The 19,896-nt window shown below is 49.5% G+C and overlaps 1 protein-coding gene across 1 annotated transcript in view; it reads left to right on the plus strand.

The window, feature by feature from the left end:
• LOC133021930 (titin-like) overlaps positions 1 to 19,896 on the plus strand; it is a 179,775-nt gene that overhangs the window by 113,100 nt on the left and 46,779 nt on the right. The window contains exons 127-170 of the mRNA XM_061088939.1: positions 45 to 359; positions 698 to 812; positions 930 to 1,238; positions 1,352 to 1,533; positions 1,653 to 1,782; positions 1,933 to 2,084; positions 2,226 to 2,373; positions 2,457 to 2,677; positions 2,850 to 2,946; positions 3,079 to 3,375; positions 3,507 to 3,806; positions 3,889 to 4,203; positions 4,374 to 4,600; positions 4,824 to 4,974; positions 5,059 to 5,340; positions 5,604 to 5,906; positions 6,032 to 6,337; positions 6,450 to 6,731; positions 6,867 to 7,054; positions 7,224 to 7,335; positions 7,420 to 7,558; positions 8,009 to 8,172; positions 8,261 to 8,412; positions 8,518 to 8,674; positions 8,813 to 9,094; positions 9,183 to 9,482; positions 9,683 to 9,976; positions 10,158 to 12,162; positions 12,259 to 12,946; positions 13,030 to 13,294; positions 13,473 to 13,799; positions 14,125 to 14,409; positions 14,510 to 14,809; positions 14,896 to 15,198; positions 15,300 to 15,575; positions 15,696 to 15,995; positions 16,080 to 16,382; positions 16,680 to 16,979; positions 17,072 to 17,359; positions 17,446 to 17,748; positions 17,900 to 18,202; positions 18,330 to 18,635; positions 18,977 to 19,264; positions 19,507 to 19,797. Of these exons, the coding sequence (XP_060944922.1) occupies positions 45 to 359; positions 698 to 812; positions 930 to 1,238; positions 1,352 to 1,533; positions 1,653 to 1,782; positions 1,933 to 2,084; positions 2,226 to 2,373; positions 2,457 to 2,677; positions 2,850 to 2,946; positions 3,079 to 3,375; positions 3,507 to 3,806; positions 3,889 to 4,203; positions 4,374 to 4,600; positions 4,824 to 4,974; positions 5,059 to 5,340; positions 5,604 to 5,906; positions 6,032 to 6,337; positions 6,450 to 6,731; positions 6,867 to 7,054; positions 7,224 to 7,335; positions 7,420 to 7,558; positions 8,009 to 8,172; positions 8,261 to 8,412; positions 8,518 to 8,674; positions 8,813 to 9,094; positions 9,183 to 9,482; positions 9,683 to 9,976; positions 10,158 to 12,162; positions 12,259 to 12,946; positions 13,030 to 13,294; positions 13,473 to 13,799; positions 14,125 to 14,409; positions 14,510 to 14,809; positions 14,896 to 15,198; positions 15,300 to 15,575; positions 15,696 to 15,995; positions 16,080 to 16,382; positions 16,680 to 16,979; positions 17,072 to 17,359; positions 17,446 to 17,748; positions 17,900 to 18,202; positions 18,330 to 18,635; positions 18,977 to 19,264; positions 19,507 to 19,797 (13,051 nt within the window). The remainder of the gene's footprint in view (positions 1 to 44; positions 360 to 697; positions 813 to 929; positions 1,239 to 1,351; positions 1,534 to 1,652; positions 1,783 to 1,932; positions 2,085 to 2,225; positions 2,374 to 2,456; positions 2,678 to 2,849; positions 2,947 to 3,078; positions 3,376 to 3,506; positions 3,807 to 3,888; positions 4,204 to 4,373; positions 4,601 to 4,823; positions 4,975 to 5,058; positions 5,341 to 5,603; positions 5,907 to 6,031; positions 6,338 to 6,449; positions 6,732 to 6,866; positions 7,055 to 7,223; positions 7,336 to 7,419; positions 7,559 to 8,008; positions 8,173 to 8,260; positions 8,413 to 8,517; positions 8,675 to 8,812; positions 9,095 to 9,182; positions 9,483 to 9,682; positions 9,977 to 10,157; positions 12,163 to 12,258; positions 12,947 to 13,029; positions 13,295 to 13,472; positions 13,800 to 14,124; positions 14,410 to 14,509; positions 14,810 to 14,895; positions 15,199 to 15,299; positions 15,576 to 15,695; positions 15,996 to 16,079; positions 16,383 to 16,679; positions 16,980 to 17,071; positions 17,360 to 17,445; positions 17,749 to 17,899; positions 18,203 to 18,329; positions 18,636 to 18,976; positions 19,265 to 19,506; positions 19,798 to 19,896) is intronic.

Genomic DNA, 19,896 nt, shown 5'->3' on the forward strand with positions numbered 1-19,896 from the left:
GAGGATCATTTCTACATTTCTAACACAATGTCCTCTTCTTACAGGTGTGGGACCTTGAGACCAACAAGACCTACGTGTTCCGGGTCCGAGCTGAGAACCGCTACGGTATATCTGACCCCAGTGTGACAGAGCAGGTCCAGATCATTGACCCCTTCGGCCTCCCTGGCGCTCCAGAGAAACCGACCATCACGGAATACGACAAGACCTACATGACCCTGACCTGGGAGCCTCCCAGGGACAATGGCGGCTCCATGATTATTGGCTACTGGCTGGAGAAGAGAGAGAAAGGCACCAGCTACTGGGCCAAAGTCAACAAGGGGCCGGTCACCAAGAGGGGAACCAAAGGCTGGGAGTACCAGGTGAGCGTCACTGCGGAGACAAGCGTTTCAACTAGCAGATGTAGGGTCTGTACTCAAATTCAATTTGCATCCGTCCTTCACACTGAGATAAAACCTCAGGTGAAACCCAAACAGACCCACAGATCTGAAGAATGCAGATCCACTTCAGGCTTTTAATAATCTTCCAGAGAGCGTTAAGATGCTTCATCTCTGATCATCAGGAAGGTTCCTCGCAGACCTTGTATGATCTTCTTCTTTCTGTTTCTTCACCAGACTTTTTAAAGCCATCACAGACCTGGTTGTTATATCGAAGAGCTTTAAGATAATGTGGGTATTCATTCCTTCTCTGTGTGTTTTAGGCGACTCGTCTGTTTGAAGGAACTGAGTACGAGTTCCGAGTTGCTGCCTTCAACTCTGCAGGAGCTGGACCGTTCAGTGGGCCGTCCGACTCTGCCTTCGCCGTCAGTCCGATCAGTGAGTCACAGACAATCGGCTTCTTTAATCAGCAGCAGGTGTCGGTCAAATGATTGATCCTCAGATAAATGATGGAATTCAGTTTCTGATGATCGGTTGTACTGCTTCCTTCTCCAGCTCCTCCCAGCATGCCCGCTGCTCCTGAGGTGGCTGATAAGACGAAGCACAACGTCAATCTGACCTGGAAACCGCCAGCGAGCGACGGGGGAAGTCCCATCAAAGGTTACATCATCCAGATCCAGAGTGAAGGTTCCGCCTTGTGGATGACGGTGAACGACCCTGACACCGTTCACCCGACCACTGAGTACACAGTGCCCAGCCTCCGCGAGCTGAAGCACTACCGCTTCCGGGTCATCGCCGTCAACGACATCGGCGAGTCGGACCCCAGCCCACGCACCGGAGAGGTGCTGATCGAGGATGTCAAGCGTACGTCCATCTTGAAAGTCTCACTACAAGAAATAAATAAATCTCATCAGGGTCCAGATGTTTTCCTGTGTGTCTGTCTCTGTCCTTCACCTACGTCACCTCTCATGTTTCAGTCGGACCGTCCATCTCCATCGACGTGTCTGTCGACGACCTGCTCTACATCCGTGCCGGTGATCCTATCAAGATCGCCGCCAGCATTAAGGGCCGCCCAGAACCCAAGGTCACCTGGGACTTTGATGGCAAAGCCAAGTCGCACAAGAAAAACAAAGTGCACACGCTGCCCGTGGACTCCGAGGTGAGAACAAGCATTTGACCAAACAGCCGGGATCAACTCCAGCTCCTCACGTCAGCGCAAAATATCATCGTTCAGGTGACGGATGAAAAGATTCAGTCTCATTGTCTTTCTGCTTTCAGGTGGAGTCCACTGACACCACGTCTGTGGTGATGATCCCTGTGAGTCTGAGGAGCCACTCTGGACGTTACACCATCACTGCAAAGAACAAGTCTGGACAGAAACACGTCAACGTCAGAGTCAATGTCCTCGGTACGTCTCTTTGATTATCGTCTTCCACCCGGGATCCGTTCAGATGTTCGTCCTCAGACCTGACAGAGTTTTCCTGAACCGGTTTCTTTAGCAGTTTCAGTCTGTGATGTTGTTCTTTGACGTTAAACTCGGTGTCTCTCCTGCGCACAGATGTACCCGGAGCTCCGAAAGACCTGAGAGTTACTGACATAACCCGGGCCACCATGAGGCTGATCTGGAAACTGCCCGATAGTGACGGAGGAGAGAGAATTAAGAGCTACTTCATCGAGAAGAAAAGCGTCACTGACAAGGCCTGGACCAAGGTGAGCGCCGCGGCGCCCACTCCACTGTCTGCTACCTTAGTTCACATGTTTCAAGCCCTCCACAGTTTCTACAGATTTCTCAAAAGTTCAAAATAAATAATCAAATCGGTGATGAACTGATGAGTTGATGGTTGGTTTCAGGTGCACGCAGCCTGTGCCAGTCAGGCGTACGTGGTGCCCGGTCTGCTGGAGGGTCAGGACTACCTGTTCAGGATCCGAGCTGAGAATCGACTCGGGTTTGGTCCGTTCACCGTCACCACGGAACCTGCTCGGGCCAGAGATCCCATCTGTGAGGACACACCCACTTATCGTAACCACACATATACCAAAAAAACCTCAGTGGAAATGTTCTAACTTCCTCTTCTTCCTCAGACCCCCCCGACCCCCCGACCAAGCTGAAGGTTAACCTGGTGACAAAGACGGCCGTGACTCTGAGCTGGGAGGCGCCGACAAACAACGGCGGCTCCCCGGTGAAGCATTACATCATCGAGCGTCTGAGCTGGGACACCAGCGGCAAAGAGAAGGAGACGTGGAAACAGTGCAACAAGAGAGACGTGGAGGAGCTGGGCTTCGTGGTGGAGGACCTGAAGGAGGTTTGCTCCACTCCGTCACTCTGTAACACAAGGAAGAAAAAACGGTCAAATCTGCATGAAATGTTTATACCTTCAGATAGTTTTAAATAAGAATTTGAATTAATGGTAACTAAAGAGAGAAACATCAATGGAACCAGATGTTGAGACGTGATGATGTCACTGTCGTCTGCAGGGAGGAGAATATGAGTTCAGGGTGAAAGCTGTGAACGCTGCCGGACCCAGCCGACCCTCGGCCACCATCGGACCCATGTTCATCAAGGATCAGACATGTGAGTCACGGCATTTCAGCCAATCACAGGCCTCAACTTCAATATTTTCACATCCCTGTTGACAGGAATCCTGAATAAGGTTCCAACACGACCACCTCTGGTCACTTTGGTAAATCACGCCCTTTCCTGCAGGTGCTCCCACCATCGAGCTGCGTGAGGCCCTGGAGGGCGAGGAGGGCTGTGATGTCAGCTTGGTGGCGAAGGTGAGCGGCTGTCCGTTCCCCACTCTCACCTGGAGCATGGCCAGCCTGGCCACACCTGAAGAGAAGGCTGCCGTCCAGTACGGCCAGCACATCAGCAAACTGGTGACGCAGAACAAATGCACGCTGCTGATCCAGCAGGCCAGCAGGCTCGACAGCGCCCTCTACAGCCTGACGGCCAAAAACAGCCTGGGCTCTGTCACCAAGGACATCAAGCTCTCGGTGCTGGGTGAGAAACACGTGATCTGCATATTCAACATGTTTATGTTTCAGCAACATTACCTAAAAACATGAATTCACCAAGTTACAGTTTTAAAAAAGTTCAGTAGATTCACGTGTTGACGTCCCGCCCCCCCACAGGACCCCCTGGCCAGCCCGTCGCACCAATCACATTGACCGAGGTGTTTGCAGACAGGATCGGTCTGGCCTGGAGCCCTCCCACAGACGACGGAGGATCCAAGATCACCAACTACGTGGTGGAGAAGCGCGAGGACAACAGGAAGTCCTGGGTGCACGTTTCCAACGACCCCAGAGAGTGCGTGTACGTGGTGACCCGTCTGACGGAGAACCATGAGTACGAGTTCCGAGTCATGGCCCAGAACAAGTTCGGAGTCGGGCCTCCACTGGTCAGCCCGGCGGAGAAGGCCAGAAACTTGTTCAGTGAGTTTCATCATCAGACGCAGGAAGATTTATTCTTGTTATTCTGAGTGAGGTTTTGATGATTGATGAATGTTCCCTGCAGCCGTCCCGGGTCAGTGTGAGAAACCGACCATTACCGAGATCTGCTTCGAGTCCATGACCGTCAACTGGGACGAGCCAAAGTACGACGGAGGCTCCCCCATCACCGGCTATTTCGTAGACAAGAAGGAGACCACCTCCAAGCGCTGGGCGCGTGTGAACCGCGACCCGATCCGAGCGCTGCCCCTGGGCAACAGCTGGGACGTCTTCAGCCTGCTGGACTACGCCCTGTACCAGTTCAGGGTCATCGCCGCCAACGCTGCTGGCTGCGGCCTCCCCAGTTTGCCCTCCGACCCGATCCTCTGCAGAGACCCCATCAGTAAGATACAGATGTTTTCACCTGTCACAGCAATACACATTTTTATCATTTTATCATCGCACACTTTGACAATGCAGAGCTCCTCCCTCCAGCTACAGACCAGCCAATCAGAGTGAAGACATTTAGTATCTGCTCTGATGATGCTGATTTCTGCATCTGTGTTTGTTCAGAACCTCCCGGACCACCGACTCCGAAGGTGACCGACTGGACAAAGTCCACAGTGGATCTGGAGTGGATCGCTCCTGTGGAGGACGGAGGGTCAAAGGTCACTGGCTACATCGTAGAGTTCCAGGAAGTGAATAAGGAGGAGGAGGAGAAGAAAGCCAAGAGGAGGCTGCTGATGCTGAGCGAGGCCGAGGAGGAGCAGGAGCCCACGGCCGAGGACAGTTGGACCAAGGTAAAACAAATCAAAATAAAGTCAGTGACGTCCTGTTGATGTAAAATGTGTCGTCTTGAAGAAAATGTACATAGAATAAAAAAAGATGTATCTCGAGAGTTCAAACTAAATCCGTGTTCATTTAGGAAATATGCTGATTTAAGTTGAACGGCAGTTGCTGAAGTACTGAAGCGATTCAGTTTGTTTCCCAGAAAAGTTTCATATCTGATCAAACTGTCCCCAGGCAAAGGAAACAGAAATCAGAGGAACCAGGTTTGTGGTGGATGGCCTGAAGGAAGGAGGTCTGTACCGCTTCCAAGTCCGAGCCGTGAACGTTGGCGGAGTGGGAGAAGCGGGACTCGTGTCAGAGCTGATCGAAACCAAAGACAGAACGAGTGAGATTCTTCCTCCGAACACTAATCTGCACCAGTCGAGCATCAAGTGTCTCTGCTGAGCTAACTGTCTGCTTTCTGGTCCAGTTCCTCCTGAGATGGACCTGGACGCCTCGGTGAAGGAGAAGATCGTGGTCCACGCTGGAGCCACCATCCGCATCATCGCCTACGTGTCTGGTAAACCCGCCCCACAGATCACCTGGTGCCGAGACGACGCCGAGGTGCCCAAAGAGGCCGTGGTGGAGACGACGGGCATCTCCAACTCGCTGGTCATCAAGAACTGCAAACGCCAGCACCAGGGAATCTACACCCTGTGTGCCAAGAACGAGGGAGGAGAGAGGAAGAAGGCCGTCGTGGTGGAAGTCCTGGGTGAGTCAGCGTACTGATGCTTTCAGAACAAGGAGGATTTAAAACTGTCGCTCATAATTGATCTGATTATTTTCTTAATTAATTGAAGATCGAATGATCAAAGTAGGTGGCAATTACTGTTCATGTCAATCAACTGGAAACGTCAACAAAAAAAGACAAGAAAATAAAACCTCTAGTTTGATATTTAGGACAAAAGAATTGAAGAATCAAAAGAAACTATCGCTAAATACATTTTATTTTCTGTCTCCGTCTTGCTCGACCAGACGTCCCTGGACCGGTCGGTCTTCCCTTCGCTGGTGAGAACCTGACCAACGACTCCTGTAAGTTGACCTGGTGCTCCCCCGAGGACAATGGTGGATCGGCCATCACCAACTACATCATCGAGAAGAGGGAGTCGGACCGCATGGGCTGGACCTCGGTGTCCTACACGGTGACGAGGAACAACGCCGTGGTTCAGGGACTCATTGATGGGAAAGGCTACTTCTTCAGGATTGCAGCCGAGAACATCATCGGCATGGGACCATTCATCGAGACGGACAAGATGGTTCTCATCAAGGACCCCATCTGTACGTCACACACACACACACACACACACACACACACACACACACACACACACACACACACACACAATGCACAAACTGCTGCTGACAGGTCGTCTAACACGTTTTATCACATTCGTCCTCTGCAGCCGTCCCCGAGCGTCCAGAGGACCTGTTCGTCACCGCCGTTACCAAGGACTCCATCTCCGTCGCCTGGAGACCGCCCAAGTACGATGGCGGCGCTGAGGTGATCGAGTACGTCCTTGAGTCCCGCATGGTCGGCCGTGACAACTTTACACGCGTAGGTGCCGAGGACAAACTGATGGACAGGAAGTTCACTATGACCGGGCTGAAGGACGGGTCAAGCCATGAGTTCAGAGTCTCTGCCATCAACCAGGTGGGACAAGGGAAACCGTCCTTTGCCACCAAACCGGTGCAGTGCAAGGACGAGATCGGTGAGTGACACAACACGACAGCAGACTGATGATGTGAACAGCAACAGGGTCACTGGTATCAACTGTGAAGAAGCTGATACGATCCCTTGTCTGCTCCTCCTCACTCCCTCAGAACCTCCAACTCTGGACCTGGACTTCAGAGACAAGACGATGGTGAAGGTTGGAGACAGCTGCACACTGTCGGGACGCTACAGCGGCAAACCAGCCCCGGCCGTCAGCTGGAAGAAGAACGACGAAGAGCTGAAGGTCGATGAGGAGATCCACCTCCACAGCACCACCCGCCATCTCAGCCTGAACATCAGCAAAGCCAAGAGAGAGCACAGCGGCTGCTACTGCGTCAGCGTGGAGAACGCCGCCGGAGCTCGCACAGGAATCTGCACCGTCACAGTGGTCGGTGAGTCTCTGTAGACATGTGCCGGTGAAGGACAGCTAGTGAAAGAGGATTGTCCTCATCAAGTCTGCAGCGGTATTAAGGTTAAATATAAAAAAGAGCTGTTGTAGAGACTCACCTGTATCAATGCTTCTTCAGACCGTCCTCAGCCTCCAGAGGGACCTGTGGTCTTCAACGAGGTCTACAGGAACTACATGGTGATCTCCTGGAACGCGCCTCTGGATGACGGAGGCTGCGCCATCTCCAACTACATCATCGAGAAGAGAGACACCAACAGAGACCTGTGGATGCCTGTCACCGCGTCCTGCACCAGGACGTCCTGCAAGGTGAGCGCATGAAGCCAAACTGTTCAGAGATAAACTGTCTCCACAACCTGATCTGTGAATATATGATCTATAAATAGGAAGCTTTTCAGGTTTCATCAATGATTAAATTTTTTCACAACCGGAACCTGGACAGAAACTCTTCAGTGCTGATGCTTCTTTGTTTCCTCAGGTACCGAAGCTGATCGAGGGTCGTGACTACATCGTCAGGATCATGGCTCAGAACATCTACGGCATCAGCGAGCCGCTCCTGTCTGCAGAGACCAAGGCCAGAGACGTGTTCAGTAAGTGTCTCCACCTACCACACGTCATCAGGATGAAGTGATGCGCTCGACTCACTTTTGTGTTTGTTTTTATTTCCATCGCAGAGGTGCCTGACGCTCCTAGACAGCCCACGGTGAAAGAGGTCTTCCATGACTCCGCCCTCATCAGCTGGGAACCACCAGCTGACGGAGGAAAACCCATCACCAGCTACATCGTGGAGAGGAAGGAGACCATGGCCAACAGGTACACCACACATTCCACGCCGACTATTGGTTAAAGCTCAATTAGTGATTCTTCTTTTTTATCTGTTGAAACGGAAAAACATAAAAAGAATCAGAGTTTACTTCTTCAAACTCTTGTTTTTTCCAAAACCCCAAATATTCTGTTTATTTACATAGACATTTATTTATAAGGGTTAGGGTTAGTTAAAACTAGATCTCCATAATGAGGGTAAATAAAAACTGGATCATCAGAATTATTGTTAACTAGTTTTCTCTTCTTTATTTTCAACTAATTCATTAATTTAAAAAGAGTAAATGTTAATAGAAATGTGTATCTTTGGAAAACAACATTTTGAAAGAAAGTTATAACTGAGTTTTACTTGATGTCTCCTGGTAACAATTTCCGTTTGTTCGAAAGTCAATGAAATATAAACTCATTTATCGGTTTCTGATGTCGTATTTCTTCTTCCAGGTGGGTGCGATGCAATACGGACAAAATCTATCCGAAGGTGGAGTACTGGATAACGGAGCTGCTACAAGGTTGTGAGTACGAGTTTCGAGTCAGTGCTGAGAACGAGGTGGGAGCCGGCGACCCAAGTCCACCATCCAAACCCGTCTTTGCCAAGGATCCAATAGGTGAGTTCACCATTGCTTCCTTTTATTGAAAAATATTGACGATGTATAGAAATGAACTACAAGACTTTGTTATTGTCCTGTGCCGCAGTGAAACCTGGTCCACCAGTGAACCTCCAGGCCATCGACTTCACCAAGGAGTCTGCGACTCTGTCCTGGGACCCGCCCACCGACACCGGAAGAGGAAAGATCTTTGGATACCTGGTGGAGTTCATGAAGGCTGGAGAGGAGGAGTGGCAAAAGGTCAGCAGTTTATTTATTTACCATGAACTTTAACGTCTGACCTTTGCACTGCGTCGATGTAATTGCCCCGAAAACCATTGAACACGTTCCCTCTGTTGTCTCCAGGTGAACCAGACTCCAGACTCCTGCCAGGAGACCAAATTGAAGGTGATCAACCTGGATGATGGCGGTCTTTACCGCTTCAGAGTTATGGCCGTCAACGCTGCTGGAGAGTCTGACCCGGCTAATGTGAAAGAGCCAGTCAGAGTGCAAGAAAGACTTGGTATGTCTGTGTTTCGGTGTCATCTGAAACACTTTCTCCATCTAATGTCCTGTTACAGCACGAATGACCTGCAATTCTCTCTGATTGGTCTGTTTATCTCGCTCATGTCCTTTCCCTTCACCTCCGTCACCACCTCAGAGCCTCCAGAGCTGGATCTGGATGCCGCAATGACCCGAGAGATCAAGGCCCTGAGCGGCACTCACATCACTCTGATGGCAGCCATCAAAGGCGCCCCGTTCCCCAAGGTCACCTGGAAGAAGAACGATGCTGAGGTTCCCACCAGGGCGGACATTGAAACCAACACTGCAGGCACTAAGCTGGAGATGAGGTTCTGTAACCGTGATGACTGTGGAGATTACACCCTGAATGTGGAGAACCCAGTCGGATCCAAGACAGTCACCTGCACTGTGCTGGTCCTGGGTAAGAATCCACAAACTAATTATGAACTTAAATACATGAGCGTGAGAAATGAAAGTCAGACTCTGTGACATTCCTCATTTTTCTACAGACAAACCTGGACCCATCCAGCACCTCCGGGCATCGGATGTCAGAAGTGACTCTGCCTACCTTTCCTGGAAGGACCCAGAAGACAACGGCGGTGTTCGCATTACAAACTTTGTGGTTGAGAAGAAAGACACAACATCCACTCAGTGGGTCCCCGTCTGCTCCACATCCAAGAAACGCAGCATGACGCTGAAGCACCTGATGGAGGGCACATCCTACGTGTTCAGAGTCGCTGCTGAGAACCAGTATGGCCGCAGCGAGTACGTTGAGATGCCCAAGGCCATCAAGGCAATGAACCCACTCTGTGAGTAACAGCATGCTTAATCAACAATAGATTCATGTTTAATAGTCTGTACAGTTTTACACAAGGTTATTACACAGATGGTAAATGTCTTGAAATTTAGTTTGTAAAAACAAACAGAGAAGGATTCTTGTTTGGAACCATGAAAGGTTGAGTCTATGTTGGGATGAACTCACTAGTACCAATCTAAATATCTGTTTCAGTCCCCCCTGGTCCTCCCAAAGACCTGCACCATGTCGACGTGGACAAGACCGAGGTGTGGTTGGTCTGGAACTGGCCTGACCGCAATGGAGGAAGTGAGATAACAGGCTTCCTGGTGGAGTATCAGGAGGAGGGAGAGAGGGAATGGGATGAGTGGAAGATGGTCAGCATCCCCGAGAGTCATGTGACTGGCCTGGAGGAAGGAAAGACCTACCGCTTCAGAGTGAGGACCGAGAATGCCATTGGCCTGAGCAGACCCGACACCACCGTGCCCATCCTCTGCCAGGAGAAACTGGGTGAGACACAAGATGAAATCAGTCTAAATTCCATTTTGTTAAATATATTTATTTTATACGTTAAGAGTTTTTCTCAGTTGAAATTAGATGTAAGCGTTTAAATTGGTCGATTTTGGTTTGGGCTAGGTCAATCAACATGATTATTCACAAAGCCTGACCTGCTCTGTTTGCATGTCCACAGTGGCTCCAATCGTGGAGTTGGACGTGAAGCTGATTGAAGGCATCGTTGTGAAGGCCGGCACCACCATCAGGCTGCCAGCTATCATGAGAGGAATCCCTGTTCCTGCTGCCAAGTGGTCCATCGATGGAGAGGAGATCACCAGCCAGGGCAACATCAAGATCGACACTGACAACTTCTCCACTGTGCTCAGCATCAATGAGTGCACAAGGAACCACAGTGGCACCTACCTGCTCACTGTGTCCAACCCAGCTGGAACCAAGACAGTGGGCTTGAACGTCAGTGTCCTGGATGTTCCAGCTGCTCCCATTGGACCTGCCAACATCCTGGAAGTCGCTCCTGACTCAATGATGATTGAATGGCGTCCTCCCAAGGATGATGGTGGCAGCCCTGTCACCAACTACATTGTGGAGAAGAGGGAGTCCAACAAGGAGACCTGGGGAGGTGTAACCTCAGGCAGCCTCGCCACCCAGCTCAGGATAACCCGCCTGCAGAAGGGAGTGGAATATGTAGTTCGCATTCGTGCTGAGAACAAGATGGGTATTGGTGCTCCTCTGGAGACCAAGCCCACTGTTGCTGAGCACTCCTTCATGGCACCTAGTGCACCTGGTAAGCCACAGACCTCTGATATCTCAGAAGACGCTGTCACAGTCGGCTGGACCATGCCCCTGTCTGATGGCGGCAGCCAGATCAATGGCTACATCATTGAGCGCAGACATAAGGGAGGAAAATGGATCCGTGTCAATAAGACACCTTGCCAGGACCTGAGGTACAGAGTCCTGGGTCTGTTTGAGGGTAATGAGTACGAGTTCAGAGTGTTTGCTGAGAATGTCGCTGGCTACAGTGGACCCTCCCCCATCTCTGACCCCTGCAAGCCCTGCAGGCCTATCACTGTCCCAAGTCCACCTGTGAACCCCAGAGTTAAAGATTACAGCAAGACCACTGCTGACCTGGTCTGGACCAAACCCAATAAAGACGGCGGCAGCCCCATCATGGGCTACAATGTGGAAATAAAGAAAGGAGATACTGACGAATGGAAAAAATTGAACCTGGAAGACTTCGTCAAGCAGTGTGCCTATAGGGTGGAGGGACTGGAAGAGGGCGTGACCTACAGATTCAAAGTTTGTGCCTCAAACATGATCGGAGATGGAGAACCCAGAGAAGTCCCAGAGTCCATCACAACACAGGATATCCTCATCCCTCCAGAGATCGAGATGGAGGCCTCCTGCAGAGAGCGTATCACTGTGCGTGCCGGACACAATATCAACATTATTGGTTACATTAAGGCTCGTCCTGACCCCGAGGTCATTTGGTCAAAGGAGGAAACAGTTTTGGAGAGCAGCAAACGCGTCACCATCTATCAGAACTTCCCCTTGGTCCACTTGAAGATTAAGGAGGCCACGAGAGCCGACCATGGCCAGTACGTCCTTAAGGCTTCAAATGTAGGCGGCGAAGCCTCCTGCACAATCATAGTCAATGTGCTGGACAGACCCAGCCACTGCCAGAGCCTGCACATTACCTATTCAACCAAGGATTCATGCATGATCAACTGGGAGGCCCCTAAAGACAACGGTGGATCTGAGATCACAAACTACATTGTGGAGTGCCGTGAGCCTAGCATGTGCATGTGGTCTATGATCTCCTCCCACTGCACAAATCGCAAGATCAAGGCCAAACTGATGGAGGGCCATGAGTACCTATTCCGTGTCTGTGCAGCGAACAAAGTAGGACCTGGACCAACTGTTGAGACCAAGACTCCTCTGATGGCCATTGACCCCATTGAAAAGCCTGGTGAGCCTGAGAAGTTCAGAGCCACCGACATTGGTAAGAACTATGTCTATCTGAGATGGAGGAAGCCCGACTATGATGGTGGAAGCCCCAACCTCTCGTACAACCTGGAGTGCAAAGTCAAAGATGCTGCTGATTGGGAGAAACTCAACACTGGCCCTCTCACCGATACCTTCTTCCTGGCTGACAAGTGCCTAGAGAATCAGACGTACACCTTCAGGTATGTTGCTGCGTTTACTGTTTGTTTTGCATGGTGCCTCCTGGAATATTTACCTGTCTAATGTAAGTGTCTTAAATATTCTATTTTCTTATCCAGGGTGCAGACTGTTAATGAGGGAGGTGAAAGTGCCTGGGTGAGTCTTGCTGATATAGTGGTTAGGGAGGAGATCCAGAAGCCTGTCATTGACCTGAAGCTGGCTGGAGCTCTGACAGTGATGGTTGGAGAATCGGTCAGGATGGAGGCCGGCCTGAGAGGAAAACCCCAGCCTGAAGTCAAATGGACCAAAGACAAGGCTGTTGGAGACAACCCAAGAATCAGCTATGACACTGGGTCCGACTACTCCAAGTTCCTCCTGACAAAGTCCAGACGCACTGACACTGGAAAATACATCATCACTGCCACTAACTCAGCCGGCACCTTCACAGCATACGCCACCGTCAATGTCCTGGATGTCCCCGGAGCTGTAAGGAACCTGAGGGTTACAGGCCTCAGTGCAGACAAGTGCAGAGTGGTGTGGGATGCTCCAGAGGATGATGGAGGTTGTGAGGTGGACAGCTACATATTGGAGAAATGTGAGACCAGGAGGATGGTCTGGTCAACCTACTCATCCTCTGTGGTCAACCCGTACTGCAACGTCACTCGTCTCGTGGAGGGCAACGAGTACATCTTCAGGGTGAGGGCTGAGAACAAGATGGGAGCAGGCCCTGCCATGGAGAGCAAGCCTGTCACGGTCAAGACTCAGTTCAACAAGCCTGGGCCCCCTGAGGCCCCAGAGGTCACCAAGGTAGGTAAAAGTACATTTTCCATTCATGGGTGACCTAGATATAAAAACAGGTTTATCGAACTGCCTATATTTCTGTAATGCAGGTGAGTAAAGAGGAGATGACAGTGGTGTGGGCTCCTCCTGAGAACGACGGAGGAAAGTCAATCACTGGTTACATCCTGGAGAGGAAAGAGAAAAGGGCGGTCCGCTGGGTGCCGTGCACCAAAAGCCCAATCTCCGAGAGGCGCATGAAGGTCACCAACCTGATTCCTAACCACGAGTACCAGTTCAGAGTGAAGGCTGAGAATGAGGTTGGTCTTGGCGAGCCCAGCAAACCTTGCAGACCCGTCGCAGCCAAAGATCCCATTGGTGAGTTTATAGCCACAGTCCCAGCTCAGTTTTACTGTTTTGTTTTAAAGTTTTGTCTTCAGAGTTGTACTCAAGCCAGAACACGTGATTTACATGATGCTTTCAGTGAACTACATATTTCTCCTGCCATCTTATGCTTCATCAATTTGATCGACCCTTTTTTCCTCTATCTGTGCAGAGCCCCCCGGCCCCCCTGCAGGGCTGAAGGTGGCTGACAGCACTAAGACCTCTATCTCACTGTCCTGGTCCAAACCTGTGTACGATGGTGGTGCCCCAATAATTGGCTACAGCTTGGACTTGAGGCTGAAGAGCGAGGCAGACCCTGAAAAGCCCACAGAGGGCTGGTCGAAAATTGACACCAATGGCCCATTGGTACTCACAGAGTTCACCATTATTCAGCTGGATGAAAAACAAGAGTATGAGTTCAAGGTGTCGGCCAAAAACCAGGTGGGCTGGGGACGCCACGTGTACCTGAAAGAGGCCGTCTTCCCCAAGGAGGTCCTGGGTATGAATGAACTCTCATATTATATTTCCTTTGGCAGATGCTTTTATTGCAAACCGACTTGCAACTGAGGGGAAACATGGTTACTTAAGCAAACTGTGCCTTTACAACATAGTTAATGTTAATAATACTTTGATGAATTAATTGATTAGACATTTCCTGTTCACTCCTGACGTCTTATCTTAGGTTTTATTGATGGTTTTACAAGCGCTCGGTTTTCTGCTTGTGTTTCCTGTGAGTTTTAGTTTTTTTGCCTGGCTGCAAAAGTAATTTTCCCTTTGGAAGTTGAAGTGAATGATTTTAATATGAATTCTTTTCATGGCCACAGAGGCTCCAGAGATCGAGCTGGATGCCAGTCTGAGAAAGGGTCTGTCAGTTCGAGCTGGATGTCCAATCAGGCTGTTTGCTGTAATCAGAGGACGACCTGCCCCCAAGGTTACCTGGAAGCGTATCGGTGTGGACAATGTGATCCGCCGAGGCCACGTGGACCAGGTGGACACCATGTCCTTCCTGGTAATTCCTGAAAGCACCAGAGAGGATTCTGGGAGATACTCACTGACTCTGTCCAACTCAGTGGGAGAGAAAGCTGTCTTTGTCCGTGTCAAAGTGCTTGGTAAGAAAACTGAAAAATTTGGATTAATTTGAACCAAATTAAACACTACACTGAACATTTCGTTTACATTCAAAATTACTCTTAAATGTTTCCTGTGCAGACACCCCTGGTCCCGTTGGCGGCTTTGAGGCAACTGAGGTCACCAAGACATCAGCTCAACTGGCCTGGTTGCCACCAGACAATGACGGTGGCAGTACCATTATCAACTACATTGTGGAGAAACGCGAGGTGGACAGGAAGACATGGAACAAGTGCACTGAGGTCCTGAAGAAGACGAGCTTCAAGGTGACCAACATGACACCTGGAGTCGAGTACTACTTCAGAGTCACAGCCTGCAACAAGTATGGCATTGGTGTTCCTCAGGACTCACCCAAGTCCTACCTGGCAGTCGATCCCATTAGTGAGTATCACCACAGACGTTTGTTCTTTTTCCTCTTTAGCTTTTCCTTTGTCCTTTCTTCTCAACATCTGCTGTGTTGCATCCAGGTGAACCTGACCCTCCGAAGAAGATGGACGTGTTGGAGATCACTAAGAACAGCGCCACACTTGGTTGGCTGAAGCCACTCAGAGATGGTGGAGCCAAATTAAACGGTTATGTGGTGGACTACCACGAAGAGGGCGCACCAGAAGACAAGTGGACACCTTATTCTGTGGTCAAAGACCTGACCATCGTGGTGGTTGGTCTCAAGGAAGGAAAGAAGTACAAGTTCAGAGTGGCAGCCAGAAACTCAGTGGGAGTCAGTCTGGCGAGAGAGGCAGAGGGAATGTTTGAGATCAAGGAGCAGCTCAGTGAGTCGACAGACCTAAACTCTTATAATCACAGAAATATAAATGAATGAGTTCAAATCATCTCATTATCCCTAATATGTGGTTTGTTCTCCCTCCTCCAGTGGCTCCTAAGGTAATCTTGCCCGATACTGTGACCGTCAGAGCTGGATCCAAGATGGTGATTGAGGCTATTGTGGCAGGTAAACCTGCTCCCGTCTGCAAGTGGATGCAGGGCAGCGAGGCCGTGCTGACCTCTGACCGACTGTCGATTGTCAAGACGCTGACAACCTGCACGCTAATCATCAAAAACGTTACAAGAAACGACAGCGGCTACTACAGCCTGTCAGTGGAGAACAGCACAGCCAGGATCAACCACATCCTCAAAGTCATCGTAATGGGTCAGTTTGAAATACAGGCACTTTAGTTTCAAACTGAAAAGATACGGATCATACTTCTGAATAATGAATAATAGATTGATTAATGTCATCATTAATGACTCGTCGTGTGTGTGTCTGCAGACATTCCCGGACCTCCTGAAGCTCCTCTGGAGATCACCGAAAAGGACATTGACGCCTGCACACTGCTGTGGAATTCGCCACAAGAGAACGGCGGCAGCCACATCACCAACTACATTGTAGAGAAGTGTGACGTCAGCGAGGGTGACTGGATCCCTGTGTCCACATCCTGCACTAAAACTAGCTTCAGAATACAAAAACTGACAACTGGCAAAGAGTACGGCTTCCGAGTCCGTGCTGAGAACAGGTTCGGCATCTCCGAGCCCATTTATTCTGAGAAGATGATCGCCAAACATCCATTTGGTGAGTCTAAATTTTGCTTTAGTGGCTCCATCGCTGATAAACACTTTTACAGAGATCATACTAAACTGTGTTTTTCCTTTATAGATCCTCCCAGTGAGCCCCGAAACCTGCAGGTCAACAAGGTCAACAAGGAATCTGTCATCCTGTCATGGGAGCCTCCCAGCAGCGATGGCGGCAGCCCCATCACTGGATACTGCATTGAAAAGAAGGAGAGGAACAGCCTTCTGTGGGCAAAGGCCAACGAATCTGTGGTCAAAGCCACCCAGTACACCTGCGCCAACCTGATCGGGGGACTGGAGTACACGTTCAGGGTGTCAGCACTTAACCTGGCTGCACAGGGCAAACCTTGCAAACAGACGGACTTCATCACCACCAGGAGTGCAGTTGGTACGGAACCTCCTTCCCATGACAACATCATTTTCTTGTCATTTGTTTAATGAAAGAATGCTCAGATAAAGACCGAGGAACTTTACATATTCCAACTTTTAGGGATCATTATGGGAAAAAAAACTATTGACTGTCTGGGGAAAGTAATATTCTGAAGTTACAATCCTAACAACTGGAATTAAGTACAGACTTTCTATTTGAATGGTCCACTTGAAGCCACGTTGCTGCATGTTCACACTCAACACTCAATATCAGACAGAATAACTGATTCTACAAACCTTTGTTTCTTCAAACCAGACCCACCAGGTAAACCTGAGGCCATGGATGTGACCAAGAGCAGTGTGTCATTGGTTTGGACCAGACCTAGGCATGACGGCGGCAGCAAGCTGACTGGCTACTACATGGAATACACAAAACTTCCCGGGGAGAAGTGGATTCGCTGCAACGCAAACTGCATCAACATCCAGACGGAGAAATACGTGGTGACCGGCCTGGAGGAGGGTCAACAATACCAGTTTAGAGTCATTGCCAAGACGGCCATCAACATCAGCCTGCCATCAGAGCTGTCTGACCCCATCCCGGTCATTGCAGAGAACGGTACAACTCCACACAGCACAAGGACAAGTATGTCTGGCAAATCTGATTATTGACAAGTTTTGATGATCATTTTTTCTTCTCCTCCTGGGCAGTTCCTCCTCGTGTGGAACTAGGTGTCAACATGAAGAACTTGATTGTGGTGAAGGCAGGAGAGAACATCTCCCTGGATGCTGAGGTATTCGGCAAACCACTGCCCAAGGTGAGCTGGAAGAGAGATGGAATTCCACTGGTCATCACTGAGGGAATGAAGATGATCGAGAAGAAACACGTTCACCTGCTGGAGCTCTACGCTGTGACTAGGAAGGAGTCTGGAGACTACACCATCACCGCACAGAACATCAACGGCTCCAAGTATGCCACCGTAAAGGTCAAGGTGCTTGGTAAGTTTTTTTTAATGTCACTTCTTTGTAGACTTTGTCTAAACAAGATTAGCTGAGAGGTTTACCTGCCCCTGTTTCCCCTGCAGACAAACCAGGACCTCCAGCCTCTGTGAAAGCTACCAAAGTATTTTCTGACCGTGTCAAGATTCGATGGGAGCCCCCAGTTGCAGATGGTGGCTCTGAAATCACTAACTACATCATTGAGAAACGTGAGACCAGCAGGGCCAATTGGGCACAGGTCACCTCCAATATCCACGGACACATCACCGACTGCTCAGTAGAGAAACTCATCGAAGGACATGAGTACCAGTTCAGAGTCAGTGCTGAGAACCAGTACGGTGTGGGAGATCCCATCATGACTGACGGTGTCATGGTCAAGAATCCATACGGTATGTTCACACCATTAAAGCGGAAGCCTTTTGTGCTGCACTTCCTATAATGTGCACCAATATGGACTAAATGAAAACATTTATTGAAATGATTAGCAAACACATCGTAAAATATTCTGAATTCAAACACTAATGGGAATTTTTCCTTCAGATGTTCCTGGTCCCTGCGAGCCACCAGTCATCACCAACATTACCCAAAACTCCATGACCGTCAGCTGGAAGGCTCCAGCTAACGACGGCAAGGCTCCCATCCTGGGCTACATGATGGAGAAGCGTGAGGCTACAGAACTGACCTGGGCTAAGGTCAACCGCAAGCCTGTCATCGACAGGACCATCAAGGCAGCTCAGCTGACGGAAGGCTCTGAGTACGAGTTCAGAGTCATCGCCATCAACAAGGCCGGTCTGGGCAAACCCAGTGACGCTTCCAATGCTGCACTTGCTGTCGATCCTGTCTGTGAGTATCGGCCTTATGAAACATTTTAGAGTGATTAAACAGATAACAACTGTTTTTAAATTATGAAATTATGTATGCTTTTATATTTCTATAAATTATTAACAAATACGGGATTATAATTCTACAGATCCTCCCGGTCCACCTGCCTTCCCCAAGGTGGTGGACTCCACCAAGAGCTCCATCAGCCTCAGCTGGACCAAACCCGCATACGATGGTGGCTGTGAGATCATTGGCTATCTGGTGGAGTGCAAGCGAGCGGAGGCTGAGGACTGGACCAAGTGCAATGTCCCGAAAAAGCTCCAGGCCACTAAATTCGTGGTGACAGGCCTGATGGACACCACAGAGTACCAGTTCAGAGTCACCGCTGTCAACAAGATCGGCTACAGTGAGCCCAGCGAGGTCCCTGGGAACCACACCCCCAAGGACATCCTCAGTAAGTTCAGCAACTGTTTATTATACCACTTTATTTTGAGACTCATTTGCTGGTCACAGAGCTAACATGGATGCCTAACACATCCCTCTACAGCCCCCCACAAAGAGGAAAACCTACTCCTCACAATTATCAGTAAAAGATTTTGTTTATTCATTGTAAGAAAACAACATTTAGCAAATTTGTCTAACTTGTAACACTTGAGCACACAAGCTGGCAAGCCAGGTACAAGCTAATGCCGCCACGTTATCAACTGACATTTACACTTAATGAACAATTGCCTGAACAAACACATGGTGTATCAGTTACAATATAATTAATAACTTATTTTCTGCTTTCTCTAGTTGCTCCTGAAGCAGAGCTGGATGCTGATCTGAGAAAGGTGTTGGTTCTTCGAGCTGGTGTCACCATGAGGCTCTACGTCCCACTTAGAGGGCGTCCTGCTCCTAAGGCTACCTGGACTAAAGTTGACGCCAACCTGAAGGACAGGCAGGGCCTGTTGATCAAGACAACAGAGTGGGACACCTTCCTGGTGATCGAGGACGTTAACAGATACGATGCCGGCAAATACGTCCTGACACTGGAGAACAGCAGCGGCTCCAAGAGCTACACCATCGTGGTCAAAGTCCGGGGTAAGAATTGAAGACATAAGAAACGTAACCAGGAAAGTGACAGGGAGTAAACATTACAGGGACCATGGGTTTGTCTTGATACACGTGCAAAGAAAGCAAATCTTTTTAACACTTTTAACAAGTTTTATTGCTTTAATATCATTCATTGCAGCTAAAGTCACTGTAATAATGTAAAGCACTTTCAAATACTGTTGTTGAAACAATGGTTATATTTGTCTAAACATGTTCCTCCTGCTCCACAGACTCTCCCGGACCTCCTGTGAACCTGATCGTGAAGGAGACCTCCAGAAACCATGCCTTTATCACCTGGGAGGTCCCAGTGATTGATGGCGGTAGCCCGGTGAAGAGCTACATTGTAGAGAAGCGTCTGGCAGAGAGGAAGGCCTGGACCTGTGTGAACGCAGAGTGTCACAAGATCTCATTCAGAATTCCAAACCTGGAGGGCGGACAGGCCTACTGCTTCAGAGTGCTGGCAGAAAACTCATATGGCATTGGAGAGGGCTGTGAGACCGCTGGCAGCGTGCGAGCTTCAGGTGGCCACAAGTCATACGTTTATTGAGTATATATTTTGACACGGTGCAGTAGATTGCTGTAAACTACAGTAGAGCAAAAACACGTCTTCTAGATACAAA

Source organism: Limanda limanda, chromosome 16 (assembly GCF_963576545.1).
Source record: "Limanda limanda chromosome 16, fLimLim1.1, whole genome shotgun sequence".
NCBI lineage: Eukaryota > Metazoa > Chordata > Actinopteri > Pleuronectiformes > Pleuronectidae > Limanda > Limanda limanda.